General features: G+C 37.2%; 1 protein-coding gene across 3 annotated transcripts; it reads left to right on the plus strand.

Annotated features, from left to right (window-relative positions):
* Positions 1–733: 733 nt before the first annotated feature.
* On the plus strand, positions 734–20,445 carry exoc2 (exocyst complex component 2). 3 transcript variants are annotated; one of them, XM_079474764.1, is made up of 28 exons: positions 734–814; positions 3,346–3,474; positions 3,911–4,087; positions 4,244–4,370; positions 5,027–5,140; positions 5,222–5,346; positions 6,636–6,716; positions 7,344–7,489; positions 7,576–7,657; positions 8,877–8,979; positions 9,113–9,231; positions 11,312–11,416; positions 11,624–11,748; positions 11,894–11,962; positions 12,180–12,337; positions 12,419–12,540; positions 13,517–13,578; positions 13,649–13,729; positions 13,828–13,887; positions 13,983–14,044; positions 14,125–14,191; positions 15,661–15,777; positions 17,527–17,668; positions 18,305–18,360; positions 19,269–19,391; positions 19,486–19,547; positions 19,669–19,728; positions 20,056–20,445. In XM_079474764.1, the coding sequence occupies exons 2-28, from the start codon at positions 3,357–3,359 to the stop codon at positions 20,147–20,149; spliced, it is 2,757 nt and encodes a 918-aa protein (XP_079330890.1). In that variant the 5' UTR covers positions 734–814; positions 3,346–3,356; the 3' UTR covers positions 20,150–20,445. The 3 variants fall into 3 exon arrangements, with proteins under 3 accessions (XP_079330890.1, XP_079330888.1, XP_079330889.1); XM_079474763.1 differs by lacking the exon at positions 734–814 and adding exons at positions 1,675–1,692; positions 1,790–1,849 and having other exon boundaries at positions 5,027–5,346; positions 20,056–20,379; XM_079474762.1 differs by having other exon boundaries at positions 737–814; positions 5,027–5,346; positions 20,056–20,379.
* Positions 20,446–20,548: the final 103 nt, after the last annotated feature.

Consider the following 20,548-nt stretch of genomic DNA (forward strand, 5'->3'; position numbering starts at 1 on the left):
CCGAAAGGCCCTTATCTCAGGGAAAGTATCTCTGCCTTGCACTATTGAAGGAGATAAGAGAGGGCATAATGTGCATGGTACTTGGGTGGTCTGTGTTATGTGGTGTTATGGTGCAACGCGTTCCCAGAACAAGTGGAAGTAACGCCATATGCATGGTGAAAATGGTTCATAATCTACATGTGACCTCACAGAGTGACTTTGATGTTGAACTTTGAGAAACTGTAATACAATTAGTTCAACGCTATAAAACCAAAAGTAAAATGTGCATATTATAGGCCTACTAATCTACATATTTTGGATATAATTTTATAGGAATACTTTTAAATTATATACTTTATTAAGCACCTTCCATAAGGCTTGTTTTTAAATATTACATGTTGATCAACATGCAATCTCTCTAGGTTCATATTTGACATATATAGCAACAGTGATAATAATATAGATACTAATTGTGTATCTTTATCGGTGTGACGTTATTTAGGAGTACTTCAGTGTTTATTTTACGCTTTAATTGATGAAAAAAACAGTAGTTTGGGCTTTAAATGTTTGTTCTCTTTCACTTCAATAATTAGAGATTTTGCCAATGAAGACATTGTAGACACTTCTACAAACCTTTAACTGCACAAAACATAAAAAGTAACAAATGATTTCAAATTACATTACTGTACAACACTTCTACATTTACTGCATAGTAAGTCAGATGCCTTATTTTAGTCTATGTCATGTGACTCGGGGTGTGGGCGTGGTAGCGGCATCTAAACCGGAAGTGCTCAGAGGAACGAAGGGTCATACAGAGATTTTCGGCATTTATTCTGTAAGTAATTCCGTTACTCTATTCATCGACAACTTGCAGAGGATGCAGCATTAAAGATAAACACATCGCATCTTAATTATTTGATGCATATATTTCTGTTTCAGATTGTTTTTTAGCATTAGCCAGTTAGCTGTCGTCGCTACTGTCGGTGCAGTTTGTTTATATTTACATGCTCGTCAGAATGTATTGGGCCCTTTAAAATAAATGTTTTTTAATTCATATCGTTGTTAAAACGCCGATTTTCTGTTACCGACGAACATATTGAGTCAGCAACCACAAATAAACATACAGCCACAAAAGTAACACGATAACATACAAAATGTCACTCTTTTAACGCAAAACGTTACTGTTTTTTAACGGTGTGGTTTAAATAGACTCTGTTGTGTTGATATGTGATCAGTAACATTTTCTCATGTGCTTTCATTTATATGACAGATGTAACTTCTGCGTTTTCGGTTCTAAAGCAAAATACTGTTTTCTTTCTTTAATTCCGCCTTGTTTTAAGTTATGTATTTTATGAGAGATCATGTTAAGTATCAGCAGCGATGTTAAATACAGAACAGATGTTTTACAAGATAACTTGCATTCAGATCTAGTCTAATATTTAGGAATGGAAAGCCGATTGTTGCTGTTTAGTCTAATACTGAAGCACGAATAAAACCATGACAGTGATAACTTAATAGTCGCTTTTTAAAATACTGACAATTGTGTTATTTGTATTCTCCCATCTCTGATTTTGTCTCCGATTTGTAAAACAGTGTACCTCAAATATTCCAGGTCTTATCATTAATCCGTATGTTTAGCTGCAGTATGATGCTGAATAGTTTGTTCAAGCTTCTGTTATGGTGTGAGTTTCTCCTGCTGGGTGAATGTGTGCTGTAGGTATGGGGCTCATTGTGTTTACAAAGGGGGTCTGAGTGTTGATAGGAGGCTGGTTGGATGTAATTTGTCTGGGACATGCTTTTTATTCCATAGGGACTCTCAGGTGTCAATCACGTAAGCCAATCACTCCCGAACATGGTCACATAGAAGTGTGTGAGTGTGTGTGCATTCTATTAGTTGAGGCTGTGACATATGTGTCAGTAGATATTACATTACTTTAAGCTGTAAAAGTGGGAGTCTTTTATTTTATTTTTGTTGCATTGTGATTGTGACAAGGCCATACAGTCTGATGTGCCAACCTACACCGACAGAGCAATATGTTGGTATTTATTTAAGAAGTACCTCCATCATTTTCTGGTGCTTTCTCACTCTTTCATGATCCCCAATCGTGAGCTTGAAGTAAGTGTAATACTGCTTAACATATTAAGCTTATTAAAAAACTACTGTCTTATTTTTATGAAGGACACACTGCATGCAAGATTGTGTGTTTAATCACGTACCAAATCTTAGCAGTAGTGATCTTTAAAGAAGATATTGCAGTATTTATTTAAATAGGATTCATTGTCAAGCACACAAAATATATTGAGAGAAAGAATTGAGAGCATTTCAAAAGACCCTTTTCAGTTTTTCTGAATTTACTATTTATAGGTTTGTGTGTGTGTAGGTTAAATGATCGGTTTCACTAACAATATTTCAACAAATAAAAAAAATTACTTCTATTTGCATTTGCATAAAATGAAATCTGGAGAAACGGGTCCAAAATAACAGAAAACATGCTCTGTATTTTGTCAGACCTAAAATACTGCAAAGTAAACAAGTTCATATTTTAACAAATACAGGAGTAATATTTAGTATTTAGAAAAAGTTCCAAAATATTTTTATCTGATAACATTCAATGTTTATTACAGTTTTCATGTGTCTTATCCTGCTGTTAGCCTTTTACATTCCTGTTGGATGATGCGATGTCACTCCTGTCCTGAGGTTTGATTTTATTGAAATTTAACAGACACTGGACTGAAATGGCCACAATACATCTAGAAATGCTAATTAAATGAAAATTTGTAGTGGTCTCTTAATATATTTCCCACGGCTGTATGTATATATAAATGCCTCATTCATTCATCTCAAATACCCAGTTACATTTTTAGATGAGCATAACGCCATGCGCAAGGGTCTCTGAGGTCCGCTGTAGAACTCAACCATCACCCTCGCCCCCTTTTATCGCTCTCTCTCTGGCCCATGCGATGGACCACACAGAAACGCACCCTTCCAGACCACACAGAGACAGCCATGGGGTCCTGCACGCAACCACCCCGGAGCTGTCACTCTTCTCCATGTGGGTGTATGTGTATGGGAGAGCATCTGTGACAGTGCAGAAGCCACGGGAAAAAATGCCAGGCTTGCTAAAATCTCCTGTCATAGCATAAAGTGTAATATCGCCGTTTCCGCCTTATCGGTATATGCATGAACAAAATCTCTGTCTCTCAGCGGGAGCGGGGTAGGTTTATTTGTTCATGTCTCCAGTGCGTTCCGCTCCCTTGCTCTTTAAGTGCACTCAATGTGCTTCAAGTTTTGATGTGTGAGCTTTCAGCAGGGACAGGAAAGTGTTGTAATGGAGTTATAATTGAGTTGAATTTTGTTTTTCCTAGGTGTGGAAAGGATGTCTCGTGCCCGCCAGCCCCCTTTGGTGACTGGGATCTCGCCCAATGAGGGCACGCCATGGACCAAAGTCACTATTCGTGGCGAAAACCTGGGCACTGGACCCAGTGATCTCATTGGTATGAGTTCAAAATAATTATAATATTTGCATATTTGCATGCATAAATATGCATGTGTTTATTCTGTTTAAATAATATTTAATATTTTAGATAATATTAAAAATAAACACAACCTGATTAAAGCACATTAAATTATACATTATTCTTCATAGATACATAAATATATTTTATTTTCACAAGGTTAAAATTATGTAATATTAAATGCTGCTCCCTTAAATGTTAAGCATCCTAAAAATGTAAGTTTTATTACAGTATATATATTTCACGAATGTGTAACATTTTGCAACAACAAATGACTGTGAAATGCTTTAAAAAATGTAATATTTTGAAATGTGATTAAAATACGATAGAGCCTACAGCTGACAATAGATTGAATTAACGAGCTAAACTAAATGTCAAACTCTTTCTCTCTGTTTATCGCTTCCTTCCTCTACAGGTCTGTCTATCTGCGGTCATAACTGTTTACTGACGTCAGAATGGATGTCTGCCAGCAAAATCGTGTGTCGGGTGGGTCCCGCTAAAGATGACAAGGGTGAGATTGTGGTCACCACCAGGAGCGGAGGCAGAGGAACATCCACGGTGTCCTTTAAACTGCTAAAGCCCGAGAGGATCGGTGAGACATGCACGCAGTGCCTTCAAACTCATGTATACACACTTGATGTATGTTACCAACCACATCCTTTGATTACGTCTATAAATGTACACATGCGTTCTTTGAAGAAGCCAATGGATTTCAGTAAGCGAGTGTGTTGGCTTTTTGGGTGTTTAGGCATTCTGGATCAGTCTGCCGTGTGGGTTGATGAGATAAATTACTACGACATGAGAACCGATCGGAACAAAGGAATCTCTCCTCTTTCGCTGAGGCCATCCAACCCTCTGGGCATCGAAATAGACAAGTACAATAACAAACACATTCACAATAGAATTTGTGTTATCCCCTTATCGAGCATTCATAACGTACCCAATTAAATTACATTGATGCCAACAAGCTAAGCGCAAATATTGATGGAGTCAGCGTGGAGACCCGAAATGAGTTTACTGTACCCAACTCACACACATGTGTGCTTCATTTGTGATAGTCTGATTAAACACACACAGATTTCCTCACACTTCACCCCTGAGTGTTTATGGAAGTGGACTGCTCTGTTTATAAGGAAGGACGTTCGGCAGAAAGTAGAAACAGCCCATTGTGTGCATGTGTGTGTATGCGTATTACCCACCTGGGTGATGTCATTGGCCCACCATTTCCTTGCATGGGAAGTGAAACTCTTCTTTTGCCTGACCTCCACTGCACTGCTAACCTTTTATAAATTAACATCTGTAGATTTTGAGATAGATAGAATGAAGGAAGGAATTAGTACATGAGTAGCCATATGTGTTCCATCATATTATTCTTTTCCACATCATAAGACACAGTTGGCCTTTTATATCTTGATAGATCTGCTTTGCACTCTGCTCTGGTTTTTCTCTATGGTCTGCAGTGTGGTCTGTGATCTATGGTCTTTGCAGATCAGCTGTGTGGAATCTGTAACCCTGTCTTCACTTTGTTTAGAGGGAAGGTTCCTCTCAAGGATTTGGAGAACATGTTTCCTGGCATGAGCGGAGATTTCACCAGCGAGAACTTCTCCGCCACGTGGTATCTCATGGATAACCATTCTTCAACCAAGTCTGTCCATCTTCCCATCCACTCATTCATCTGTTTTGTATCTGCTGGGTGTGTGATGGTGTGTTGTGTCCATTGCTATAGTTTTGAGCAGCTGCGTCTGGCTGTCGGCAATCTGAAGAAGCAGGCCAGCAAGAAGAACGAGGGCAGTCTGGCCTACGTGAAGGGAGGACTCAGTACTTTCTTTGAGGCTCAGGATGCTCTCGCAGGTAAGAGTGCTTATGTTAAATCAAACACATGGACGCAACCATCAGTATTGTTAAAGACAACATAAAATGGTATTATTATCTTTTGCGAACGACACACGGGAGAATAAATGATGACAGCATTTTTATTTCTGGCCGAACTATCCCTTCACAAGTATATGTACGTGTGTCCTTAGAGGTCAATGGCAGTAAGTGGAGATGCTGTTTTAAGCCGCGTGCGTGCATGTAGGAGCCCTCTCGGGTCACCAGTCTCTAGTCAAACAGAAGAGCTATTCTTAGCACTTTGTGTGTATGATTGACAGGAATGGGGACGGATAACAAGGCATGGTTGTGATAATGTTTAGATGAAGTTGTAATAAGGTTGTCATTGTGCTGAGAGGAAACCAGAGAGCGGCAGACGGAAGCTCGACTGATTCCCAGAGAAGACTCCCAAAACTTACCAGCCAATAGTCAAAACATACCTCGGGGACATAGGAAGCATACCACACAGCATTCCGGGCCCCGGGGGGCCGAAGGTTAGCCCTGACGTCATTGTGTATAGATGTTTTAGGAATCCAGATGTGGGAAGAGAAAATAGGCTTCGTTCGAGGTTTTTGGAAGAAAGTTAATTTTATAATTTATGTGGTGGACCATAGTGAAGAGAGGGAGAACATTTAATCACTTTCGTTCACTATTACCACAATTTCAGTAAAATGTTTGCTTTATTTTGCATGGGATGCAATCTGATCTGTTTGTTCAGACAATGTAGTACGTCGTAAGAATGTAATGGTCTGCAAGATGTCAAGCGTCTTAAAAAAAGACTTTTTTTTAGAAATAACTCAAACAAACTCATGAGACATATGAAGCAACATAACCCGAGACATAACTGTATTTTATTATTTTGTATACTGTATGGATTTAGATTTTGTCTTGACTGCGTTGTGTGTTCCAAATATGAAAAAAACTTAAGGAATTTTGAACTGACAGTGTATTTTAATATTTAAAAAAGTTAAAATAATATCAGATATTATTTCAATAATATGATTTAATATAATTTAACCGTTTTATTATATAATTATAATAAATTAGATTTATTATAACAGTATATGATATAACAGTTTTATTATATAAATTATATATATTATATATCTTTTACGTTTCATGTTTTTGAGGTGTTTTATTTAATTTAGAAGCGATTTTGTGGCTTCTGGATACTAGAGTACTCTATCCTGAAAAACACACATATAAACAAAGAACTCTAAAAAGTACATTTTATTTTACAATTTGTATTTTTAAATTGTTTTTTTTTTCAGCTATCCATCAAAAGCTTGAATCAGATGGCACTGAGAAAGTGGAAGGCTCTATGACCCAGCGACTGGAGAACATCCTTAACAGTAAGACTCAAAATCAAACACATGCTCAGAATCATAACACAGAGCCGACATGTTTAAGATCAGAGTAATGCGTGCATTCTATTTAGACCATCAAAGCCACATGTTTTAGGCAAACCTCTGCGAGTATGTCTGCGAGTGTTTGAGACCACTCATATCCCAATCATATCTCTATATCGATTCTCTCGTATGACGGTAGGTCAATAAACACGCTCGTTTCCTACAGGCTGCACAAATAATCCAGTCACACACTGACAAGCTTTCATCGCTAGCCCCTCCCCTTCCTTCTCACCGCCTGTCTTTTACATGTACATTTACATGTATGTTCTTACCAGAGCCGCTCCCTGCCTTTGACTCCTTCAGCCAATCACAAACAGAGCCTGTGTGGATGACAGGCCGGTCAGACTTTTATAGTGGTGTGGGGGCTGGTTCTTATTAAATCTGACCGAACGAATCAAGAATAACTCCGACCACCCAAGAAGAGGGGGCTGGAGAACTTGAATTCATTTGTAACTGAGTGGAGGGGATTAAATGACTTTTTTATCAGCTGCTGTCTTATTCGTTCTTTTAACACGCCTTTCTCATCTGTTTCCATTTGCTCATTCCCAAACGCTTTGTACTCCACCTCAGGAGCGAGTGAAACTGCGGACACTCTGTTTCAAGAAGTGTTGGGCAGAAAGGACAAGGCCGATTCTACACGCAACGCTCTCAACGTCCTGCAGAGATTTAAATTTCTCTTTAACCTGCCACTCAACATCGAGCGTAACATCCAAAAGGTGGTGTCTCCCTCTCCCAGTTTCTGAGTTACATTAAAGTCATCTGAGGGCTAAATGTAATAAAAATGTGTGTGTTTCTCTTTCAGGGGGATTATGATGTGGTGATCAATGATTACGAGAAAGCTAAATCTCTTTTTGGGAACACAGAGGTTCCGGTCTTTAAGAAAGGTGACAATCATTGTAATTACAGTGTTCTGGTTAAATGAGATATCACACACTATTACACTAAAGATTGATTAAATGATATTGCATAGCAATGACTGAATCAATGAGACACATTATTTACTAATCTGAATCATTCAGTAATATATCACAATGGTTTCCTGATTTGCTGAAATGCCACAAAATGTACTGATTCAATTTGATATCACAAAATCTAATGATTCATTAAAATCTCGCAATATTTACTGAATAACTAATATAATAAAAAAATCTCATATCACAATATTTACAAATGCACCGGGATTTCACATTATTTACTGATTCGATAATATAGCTCAATATTTACAGATTCAATGATATGTCACAATATTTACAGATTAAATAAAACGTCTCAAGATTTATCCATTCAATAATATATCTCAATGTTTACTGAATCGTTAAGATATCACACTTTTTTTTCAATAATACACATGTCACAATACTTACTAATGCATAGAGATTTCACACTAATTCACACTGATTCAATAATATATCTCAATATTTACAATTTCAATGATATGTCTCAATATTTACAGATTCAATAATACATCTTAATATTTACTGATTCAATAATACATCTTAATATTTACTGATTCAATAATACATCTTAATATTTACAGATGCCATAATATATCTCAATATTTACAGATTCAATAATATATCTCAGGATTTACTGATTCAATGATATATAATCAATATTTACTAATTCACTGAGATTTCCCACTATTTATTGATTCAATGGGTTATCACATTATTTACTGATTCAGTAATATATCACAATATTTACTTATTAATAATATATTTCAATGTTTACTGATTCAATAATATATCTCAATATTTATTTCACTGAGAATCCACATTATTTACTGATTCAATGGGATATCACACATATTTCCTTATTCAATAAAAAAAAAACTTTATTTACTGATTTACTGGGATTTCTCTCTATTTACTGATTCAATAAAATATTACCCTATTTATTGATTAAATAATATCACAATATTTACTGATTCACTGAAATATGACAATATTTACTTAATCAATATGGCAGTGTAGTGATTCAATAATAAAATATACTATTCACTTATTCAGTTATATATCACATCTATGCAGGAGACAAGAATATATATCAGATGTTAGTATCTGCTGGATTCTTTTGTAATTGTTTGTGAACGCGTGTGTGTAGTGTATTCAGAGGTGGAGACTCGGATCGAAGCGCTGAGGAAACTGCTGCTGGATAAACTACTGGAGACGCCGTCCACTCTACACGATCAGAAACGCTATATCAGGTGTGTGCTAAACCTCTTTCAATGTGACCAACAGTACAGCGTCAGTATTCCTGTCAGAGTGAAAGCGGCTTTAAACTGTTCTGAAAAGATTATGTCTCAACGACGATCTCATATTTCATCTCTCTCGGTTCAGATATCTGTCTGACTTGCATGCTCCAGGCGACCCTGCATGGCAGTGTATCATCGCACAACACAAATGGATCCTACAGCTGATGCAAAACTGCAAAGAAGATTTTATCAAAGAGCAAAAAGGTTTGAAATAAATTGCTGCTTTCTAATAATCGCTTCTACTCAGAAGAGTAAAACCAGTGTGTGTGTCTGTGTGTTTAGATAGAGAGCAACCCATGTGTGTGGTCTGGTCGTGACCCTGTAGAGAACAGGAAGTCCATAGAGCTCTATAGTGTGGCAGGACTGGGGGGACGGTTGGGGGGGTTGCAGTAGAGAGAGAGAGATGGGGGAATACAAGAGGAGAGAGGCGCATAGATAAACATAGGAGATGATTGGACACCTGGATCAACACCAGCACTCATTTTTTTTCAAATGAGAACGGTTCAAGCAGTTAAAGGGTGGATGTCTGTATCTGTGTGTGTGAGAAGAGAGAGAGTCAGGGCAAAATGGGATGTCTGCACTACATATTAAAGGAAAAGTCTCAAAATTGTTTTTACTCACCCACATGACGTTCAACATTTTTGAAGACCTCCGAGCGTTGTTTGTGTGCGAAAACCAAAATAACTACATTAATCGATATATTCTCCTCTGTCTGGATGGACCAATTTAACAATGTCTTTAGTACTTTACTGGACCTTGACAACAACTATAACCGTGATGTCTCTAAGGAAGCCTGGAAATCTCTCGGATGTGACCTAAAAGATCTTTAATTGTGTTCGAATATGCAGGGAGGTCTTAAAACATGTTGAACGTCATGTGGGTTGACTTTTAGACTTAATTTTCCTTTAAGTATTTCAGTCTACAGTATATCAACAAAAGGACAGGGCGATCTAAGAGTCATGCATGGCCAGAAAGAGCTTTAGTGCCATCTAGGGATGGAGACGAGATACAACATGATATTGAGCCACTTGTTTTGGACGGGTAACTTAAAGGATGTAGGTTTAAATCAGTTTTAACTTTGAAGGTACTTTGTTGGCATGATTGTGCATAGCTACAGTATTGAAACCATTTTAGATACAACACAACAACAAGTAACAACATAAATCATACAATATCATCACAGTAACAACAAACAATGTTTGTTAGTTCAATATTTGAACAAACTTCAATCTGATTGGATGACAAACGTTCTGTGCATTAACTTTCAGTAAAAGTTGGTTATCACCATCATTTGGTTTAAATAACAGAAAGGTTATAATGTAACCTACAGGCCATCACCGCACGCAGCACCCTTGTCAAACGTCAAACTTTACTGTTAATGGAAACCTGTGTACAGTTTTGTTTCAAAAGACAAAGCATTTCAAACACAACATAGAAATACATATACTGAACTCGAATAAATGAAATAACTAAATAGAAAAACGAAATGAATTAATAAACACTGAAAGCTTACTGGTTCGTTTTCCTCTTCATGCTGCTTATAACTGATGAATATATTTTGATAGGCCTACTCTTTCAAAAGTTTGCGTGATTTGTTTTTAACTGCTGATGATACAAACAAGACTAGTAATAAGTCCAGTCAAAATGTATTTATAAAGCACTTTTTAAAAGACACCATGTGTTAAACAAACTGCTGTACATGCATAATAAATAAAATAAATAATATTATTCAATGGATTTTCTGTCACATTAGGCTACTGCAAACACGGAGGTGTGCGTATCAGTCTCTCGCTCTCTCACTCACTCACTCACGGACAGTTGAAATGAGATGCGCAAGAAAGTAGTCCTACCATCAATAGCATTTTAAAGACAATAACATGACAAACATTGAAATTAAACATTTGAACCGTGGTATAAGCCGAATAATTGACTCCGGTACGTTTATTCGAAAGGTAATGCACACCCCGAGGGGTAATGCAACCACGAGTTACATAAACATAGATTTATAGCAAGATATGAACAAAATTATACTAAAAACGCCCTATGTGTATATGAATCGTACAGATCAAGGTTCTCAATATTTATATGACACCAAGCACCATCTGTTTTTTTTTAACGATTGACAACCTTAAAATAATTGATTTTTAATATTATGATTTTTTTAAGTTTTATATATAAAATAAATCAAAGTATTCCCTGGGTTAAATGCATTCCTTATTGGAAATCACAAAACAGTTTTATTGTTTCACAATCATTCATGTCACACATTGTGTGTTTGTGTCAGTGGGTGGTGTAGGGTTAGAGCTGGATCGCTCATCATCCCTAAACAAAATCAATTTATCAGCTCCGGTGAAGAAAGGAGGCAGCTTCCAGAAGCCTAAAGATGACTGTGAGTACAGAAGGATTTCTGTGCATTTCTATCTTTATCTGTGTCTCTTTACAGCAGGTCTTGTGAATACAGATGATGAATCTAGTTTTATAGAGTGTTGCCATAAAGCTTCAATTTAAAAAAAAGAACGATGTTTTTAAACTCACAGAAACTTCAGATTTTTAGAAACGAAATGCTTATAACTTTGTACCTTGTCATGTTTTTCAGCCTGGCATTATAAGAGTCCTCAGCAGGTGAGGTTTGTGGAGAAGCTCTCGGATGTGGTGATCAGCCAGCTGCCGAACTTCTGGAAGCTTTGGATCTCTTATGTCAACGGCAGCCTCTTTAGTGAGGTAGGTATACAGATGCTGAAGGAACATAGGAAACAACTGATGTTTGGACTGAAAGGTTTCAGTTTGAATGTTGAAGTCACACTAGCGGGAAGGACATGATTATGAGATCTTTTTTTAATATGTCAAAGTATGTTCTCTTTGACAGACTGGAGAGAAGTCCGGTCAGGTGGAGAAATTAAAAAAGAACGCCCGGCAAAGACAGAGTGACTTTAAGGTTAGTAAAGCAGATGTCCTGACGACTGGTATGGTGGCTGTGTTTTACACCTAGTTATTGGTTGTTTATTACACCTTTTTAGGACATTTTTCATGATTTGCTGGCCAAATGTGATGCCTAGGTAGACAACTCAATGGACTTTACAGACACAGCATGTGTTTGAGTTTTACTGTATAATGGGCTCAGTTTTGAATGGCTCTGTACACTTTGTGTTTAGTCTATGATCGAGGAGGTGACCAGACGCTTGGTGCAGCTGGTTCGAGGGGCTCTGTTACCCGACTCTCTTACTGAGATGGAACTGCGGCGTTACGGAGGCTGGGACACTAAAACCCCGCTCAGCGGAGCCTGGCTCACACAGGTCATCCACACAGTCCGGTGCGTGGTTGTGAGTTTTCTGTAAGGATGTAGGTTTGTCCATTGTATTATGTTAAACAGGTTATGTATGTTGCGTCTCAGGTTGAGTCACGAGGCTCTGTCTGCTCTGGAGATTCCTAATGACCTGCTGCAGGTGATTCAGGATTTACTGCTGGACCTCCGCGTTCACTGCCTGCTCACCACACTGCAGCACACTGAAGAGGGTATGAGCGATATATTTATTATATATATATATCTTTTTTATCTGATAATATGCATACATAATAAAAAAAAATTAAGCAACTGAATCAGTCTTGACAGCAGGGGGTGCTGTAGAAGTTTAAACTAGGTTCAGGCAACAAAACATTAAAAGGATACTTAACACAAAAAGGAAAGTTCTGTCATCATTTACTCACCTTCAAGTTGTTCCAAATCTGTGTACATTTCTTTGTTCTGATGAACACAAATATATTTGGAAGAATGCTTATGATTACCATAAAGGGGAAAAATACAGTGGTAGTCAGAAATTCCCCAGAACTGTTTGCTTTCTTATATTTTTCAAAATGTCTTCTTTTGTGTTTAACAGAACAAAAAAAAAAAATTCTACTATGGGAGTCAGTGGGGGGCAAGATATGTTTATTTATAGGCATTCTTCCAAATATCTTTCTCTGTGTTCATCAGAACAAAGAAATGTACACAGATTTGGAACAAATCGAACGTGAGAAAATGATGAGTTTTCATTTTTGGGTGAAGTATTCCTTTAAGTGCCTCGGCATCCTTCGAATTGAAGTTCATTTTGATGAAAGTAACAGTAAGGTAATCTTATTAAAGGAGAAATTATTGTGAAAAGGCCATTTCATGTTTACTTTAAAGTTGAAGTTAAACGTAAAAAGTTCATGGTGAAGTAGATCTGTTTTACTGATAACAACAAAAATAGTTCAGCTTATCTCAGATCAGTGCAGTTACAGAGATAGATAGATTTGCTTCAGACCAGTTTGTTTCACCTTTATACATTACTTAAGACATCCATGTACAGTGTCAATTTTGTATGACCAAACATCTGCCTGTATCATGTCCATCACGTCCGGTCACACATACAATTAACCTCACTGCTCCCAAATAATACAATAAACTCAAAATAAGAGATATGAAATGTCCCAGTCTTTCGTGATTTGACGTTGAGCACTTTGTGTTGTTCAGATGTGAAGAGACTTGCAGAGAAAGAAGACTGGGTTGTGGACAATGAAGGAATAACGTCACTGGTACAGCCTTTGTTTTGATCCTAAAATTAAAAATAATGTGCATATAGTAATTCTGTGTCTTTTTTCTTAGCCGGCCCAGTTTGAGCAGTGTATGATTCAGATGCTGCAGTCTCTGAAGGAACCCATGGAGTGCAAAACTGGAGAGATCAATGTACAAACCCTCAAGCCACACTCTTGTATTCCTGTTTATTCCACTGCAGAAGAATAGAACATCTTGAATGATCTGTGTGTGTCTCTATGTTCCTTTAGATCTTGAATCTGGAAGTAGTCCAGGACAAAGCCTACGAGCAGTGTGTTTCTATAATGAAGGTATTGTGAGCCTGCGTCTTGTGTATGTTGTGTCTATCTGGTGTATATTAGGATTTATCTGAATGAAAGATGTTTAATGACTCCGGTCGCTCTAGATCTTTATTAAGTGCCTGGAGCAGCTCAGCAGCAAGACAGATGGACACATTGACATGTCACAGTTAGTATTTTATCCTACTATTAGTATTATGTAGTGAAATCTGACTTTGAATGGGCGATTAATGTTTATGTTCATTTCAGTGGGTCAGTGGACTTGGCATCACCTGATCTTTTTGGAAAAATCAATGAAGACTTTAGTTCAAAACCAGTAAGAATCGTTTCTATGCCTCTTCTCTTTCTTTTCTGTCTGTGTTTACAGTAATAACACACATTTAAAACATAACTTCTGTAATATTCAAATATATTGGTCACTGTTATATAAAACTAAACTAACTAAAACTTAAATTTGTTTGTCGAATATATCATGTGGCTGTGCTGTAACATTGACCCTTCCCTTGGTGCTCATTTAAAAGTGTTTGATTCTGCACACACTGCATTCTGAATTTCCTCCCTTTTTGCTATAATATCTTGTCTTCATTTTGTATATAATTATTTATAATATATAATAACTTATATATAATGAAAGTGATATATAATAACTATGAATTATGAAGCTTAAAGTAAAAAATGCATTATATTCAGGTGTGCATAACTATTAAGTGCTAATTTTCCGTATAAATAAAATAATGCTCATTTTACCTGTAAAATAAAACCTGCTTAATAATTATTCAAGCTTGAATATAAAGCATTTTTTAATCCTCAATGTTATTTTCGTTATAAATGTGGTCATTTTTTTATTATCAGAACATCAATTTGCAAAATAATTTGCACGCACTTTACAGTACTGTAAACTGCAGCGAATGCCGCTGTATTTCAATACAGAGAATAGGAAGTAAGTAAAGATAAATGCTGCTCTGAGGCGAGAGTTCCTGACATATTTAAAACAGTCACAGAGGCTATGATCGAAATCCAATAAAGCACTTTGTTGATGTGTATCTTCAAAACCACCGAGTGTCAGTTTTACAGAAGAATCTATAAGTAAAAAGATTTAGAGAAAGCAGGTAATGGCTATGCGTGATCAAAACGAAACAGGACTTTGTAGATTGCAGATATTTAGAGACCTCAAGTAACCCTAAAGCACTGCCTCCTGTTGCTTTCTCTCCGTGTTGCTTATTCAGTCATGCCGAGTTTGTATGCATGTGCGTTCAAAAGAGAGGAAAAACGTTGAAATCACGCAAATAGAACTTGTTTTTGTTATTTGGTATTTCTGAAGAACGTTTTTCCCGCAAATACATTCTGTGTTTGATACGTTTGTCACAGTTTCCAACTGCAACACAGTAAACACTTGAGCATTACGCACCGCAGTCATGTGAATGCGACAGACTTTCTCTTCAGTCTTACAGCACAATGTGGCGGCTGCTGCGGGGTTTCCCCTAACATGCAATGGAAGAGCTGCAGGTTTCCCCTCCCCTCTCTCTCTCTCTCTCTCTCTCTCTCTCTCTCGGCTCGGTCTATGTTTTATCATTTCCTTCACAGTCTGGTTTAGAGGTCACTTGTTGTTTCAAAGAGACACAAATGCATCCAGTCATGTCTATAATATCGTTGCTGTACACATTTTTTCACCTCCTTTCTAAACTATTTGGAAGGTCAAATCACGTTTTGCCTAAAAGTCAACAAGTTTGTCTAAGAGGTCAGACAACCATCCTGATGTGTGTTTGTGTGTGTTTGCACATCCAGGAGCAACGCCTTCTCATCCTCCTAAGCAACTGCCACTACCTGGAGAGACACACGTTCCTCAACCTGGCAGAACACCTGGAGAAGAACGGGTTCACCAACGCTGACAAGATCATCAGGGTACAACGATTTACACTAAAACACCCACTTCCCTTTTCCTCTCCAGTCCAGTCTACTGGGGCTGTGTTATTTCAGTCTAATGACGGGTGTGTTGCCACGTGTGAATGCTGAATTATTTTATCGAAGTGAAAATGACTCACACTAATTGAGGAGAAGCTTGAGGGTTTTTCACAGTATGATGACAACACACAAAGACGTTGTGCCCTGCAGTGAGGAGGGTGAAGGCCCTCACAAAAGGTTATGGTATTCACTTTCCAGTAAATGCAGATGCTTTTTGATGCAGATCACAGTGAATGAGTGTATATGTGTGCTGGCCTTTAGGGGAATGTTTAGCTCAGATAACTATCGTGTGATACAGCGAAGGTCCTAGACCTCATTTTACAGATCTACAGCAGTCATCATGAGCTGTGACACGTTTAGTAAGAGAGATCTAAATAAAAGATGTATAACTGCCCTTTCTAATTGATTATATGCAAATTTGCTCACAATAGTACTCATTTGTCTCAAAAAAGATTGTTTCCAGCTGAAAAAAGGAAGTTGTATACATACATCACATAAGTGAATTATTAGAGAATTTTCATCATTTATTGAACTGTTCCTTTAAAGGTCCCTTGTATGAAATTTTGTGGCATCTACTGGTGAGGTTGTGAATTGCTACCAACGGCTCACAACACCCCCCCCCCCCCCATCCCTTTCAAAGCAGTACGGTGGTTAAGATGTCGTCACGTTTTCGCTTCTTCGCCGAAGGAGAGAACGTATTTATGCAACTTTCTATGTAGAGCAGTAAAAACAACATGGTGAATTCCATGCAAAAGGATCAGCGGTGGATGTATAGCTCATTCTACTGTAATAAAAACATAACGTAAGGTCTTTATACATCTCTGAAGACATAGTTATGTTTATCATACTGCATATCTGTTGAATAGATCCTCCAAAAATTTACACAAAGCACCTTTAATGGTGGGTCAGAAACTAGCCAATGCTCTTAAACCACATTCTTATACAGCTGATATATTATTACAATGAATTTCTAATTTATAGTAACATTCATATATTGGGTTGTCACTCATCTGTTTGGACAGATGTAAACTGTATCTGTCGTCTGTATCTGAGATGTACTCTAGTCATTCCAGAAATCTCTCCCCCTTTGAAATGGTGCTTTCCCTTTTGGTTTCTGAGGACTTTTCTGATGTTTAACACTATTAAGATGATGGACATGCATGAGTGGATTCTACTCATTCTGCAAGACAAGTGTGATTAAGCTTTTGTGGCGGTTAGATCTTACTTTGTCACATGCACTTCTGTGTTGTGCGATATCATTTTATATACTGGTGCATCTCAATGAATAAGAATATGGTGAAAAAGGTCAATATTTTTTGACACTCCTTTCAGAAAGTAAAGCCAATATATTATATGGATTCATTACACATAGAGTGAAAACTTATGGCTGCCATGTCATCTGTTGGTGTTGGTCTACTGTGTTTTCTGAAGTCCACAGTCAACGCAGCCATCGACCAGTATTTTTAGAGCACTTCATGCTTCCTTCTGGTGACAAGCTTTATGGAGATGCTAATTTCATTTTCCAGCAGGACTTGGCACCTGCCCACACTGCCAAAGGTACCAAAAGCTGGTTCAAAGACCTTGGTTTACTTTTTCACGATATTCTAATTAGATGCTCCAGTATATAGTGAAAACAAGCCATCTTTGATTTTGTGATTAGAGCGAAACGCTTGCTTTCATTATCTTCAGGTCAGCACAGAGGCTGTAAGACAACTAGACGACCATCTGTTCGAGACATACATAGAGAAAAAATCTGATCCTATTGTCGGCTCTCTGGAGCCCGGCATCTACGCTGGATATTTTGACTGGAAGGACTGCTTGCCACCGACAGGTATCGCCCACCTTAATCATGTTATCTAGAGTAATACAGTCAAGTGTAGGTAGAATACGCTGAAGATGTTTGTGTCTGCTTGAGTGTTAAAAGCGGTCACTATGGAGACATCAACATTATCCTGTTTGTCTTTGTGTCACATGCCAATCGTGTGAGCAAGCCTGTGTGATGCATTTTAGACTTAATTCTTTTGGTTGTGTGAATAATTTGTGTACTTTCAAAAACACTTCCTGCTTCTGACATTCTGCTGACCATTTTCTAGTAGTTTCGAGAGGTAACTAAATTGATGCCATGGTTCCGTTTTATATATTTATTAGGTCTATAGGTATATAGAATTTACATTGTATGCATTGTTGTATGTGTTTTCACATGCACTGTATGTGTGAGCCTTTATCTTTGCATTATACAGCTTAAAGGACTAGTTTCGACCAAAATAAAAATTCTGTCATCACTTATTCACCCCCATGACATTCCAAACTTGTATGACTATCTTTCTTCTGTAAAACACAAAAGACGATATTATGAAGAATGTTGGTAAGCAAACAACATAAGCCCCCATCGGCTTCCATTGTATGGACACAAAACCACTGAGACATTTCTCAAAGTATCTTCTTTTTTTATCTTCTTCTGTCTTAGGTGTTAGGAGTTATTTAAAAGAGGCTTTGGTCGACATCATATCCGTGCACGCAGAGGTGAGACACGCTAAACATGTTCATTTGACTTCCGTTCATATGCATTCAAAGTTTAGAAAATTCTGATTTGTATCACCTGAAGACATGCGTCAAATATAAGATTAATAAGTCATGCTGTGACCTTTTCAGGAAAGCCAAGATGTAGGAAACGCTGAAAAAACTGTATACAATACAGAACAGCTTTAAAATATTATAAAATCACTGCTGTCCTTCGGAAACCCTTCATCCCCATGTTTAGTTTACTTTCATTATTTCGTCGCCCCTATTTATTCTCCGTAACAGTTTCGCATGTAAAACCGCATCACATAACGTTTGCCAGAATGCTTTGGAAGCTCTGTGAAAAATATGGTGAACAAAAAATATACATACAGTTGAGTTCAAAATAAAAGAATTGTCTTTAACAAAAGTGAGTAAAGCTCAAAATCCTTATAATAACTTTTATTTCAATACACAAATGCATTGGGAACACTGCACATTCTATTCTAAATCAAAACATAAAGGAAAAAAGTATCAAATTTGTTATTACTCGACAGAAAGTGAAAATTGCAGTCTCAGCAGTTTTCTTTGCAAAGTCAAACATTAACTGTATAAATTGAAAAACTTCAATTAATGTTTCAATTACACAGAATTAGCAGCACACGTCATGACTGTTTGGTCTGTTGGTTTTCTATTAATCTACTACACCTACTTGTTAAATATTTGCCTTATAGAAATATAATTTCTACCAAAAACAGTGATTGATCTGGTTAGTGATGTTGGACTGCTATTATTTTGAACATAACTGTATATAAACTAAATGCAGAGATTTGCCGAAAGTAGTTAATCATATCAAACATGTACCAATAATTGTTCATTGTGCATTTTGTATGACTATTATATTACTGTGTCTGTTGCACACTTTTTATCAGGTTTTTACAGTTTCCAAGGAGCTGGTTCCTCGTGTTTTGTCAAAGATCATTGAGGCTGTAGCTGAAGAAATTAGTCGCCTGATGCAGTGTGTTTCTTCCTTCAGTAAAAATGGAGCTATTCAGGTACTTCATCCCCCACACAGAAATACACATATTAGCTCTGTTAGTATTTCATCTAGAGGTTTTGAAATTCACTCATGAATATTTCTCCCGGCAGGCACGTCTTGAAATCTGTGCATTGAGAGAGGCCGTAGAGCCGTATCTAACATCTGAGAGCCGGTAATACAGACGTTATTATATATTTGCAGAGAAACATTTAAGTTAAGCTTGAGTAGTTTGAGTATGATAATGTGTCTGTGTGTGTCATGTTTTCTCACACCTGTCACATGTTTTCTCCCAGCATCAGTTTTAAGCAGGCAATAGAAGCTCTACCACAGCTTCAGAGTGGAGCCGATAAGAAGTGAGTTACTATCTGAACCATTAGAAACTACTAATGCTATTGAAATAAAAACAAATAAATGACAGAGACTAAAGAGATAGTTTGCCCAAAAATAAACAATCAGGTATCATTTATTCTGCCTCTTGTTTTGTTTTATTTAGAAGAAACTCATATAAGTTTTAAATATTAAAATATTCATTCATGCAATACTATTAATTTGCAACCAGATGTACTTTTCTCCCTTAATGGTTTCTTGCGCTTCTCATTGACGTTTTCTGTCAAGCAAAATAAAAAAGCTATAAATAGAACATGGTCAGTTTCTGATCTCTTTCTCTCTGTTTTTCTCAGACTCTTGGAGGAGCTGCTGAATAAGTTCAAGAGCAGTATGAAGCTACAGCTCAATTGCTTTAAGCCTGCCTCTTTTCAGCCTGTGAAGAGATAAACCTTCATAAACCTATTCAACGTTTCAACAATGCCTCTACAGTTTAACACTAAGCCATCATTTCACTTAAATAAATAAATCAGTGCCACCCATATAGACTTAGTCTTCCTGAATTACACCTGTGTGTTTGTGCACGTGCGGAGAGGGATGATCATTCTTTTACGTGTCTAAAGTAATAGACACATTTTTTGTCAAGGATTGTATTGCATATTAAATACTACTGCAAGGGTTGTGTGTGTGTGAGAGAGAGACATTGAGGGCAGGTGCTCTCGGGAGATAAAGATGTGGAGTTTTGAAATGACTCCTGGCCTCATTTTGTAAAAGACGTTTTGCGAAGTTGTATATTGTAACCACACGATCGCTGATGCGAGGACACCCTGATTTAAGTGCCAGACTGAA

The sequence above is a fragment of the Barbatula barbatula genome (genome assembly GCF_947034865.1).
Source record: "Barbatula barbatula genome assembly, chromosome: 15".
Classification (NCBI taxonomy): Eukaryota; Metazoa; Chordata; class Actinopteri; order Cypriniformes; family Nemacheilidae; genus Barbatula; species Barbatula barbatula.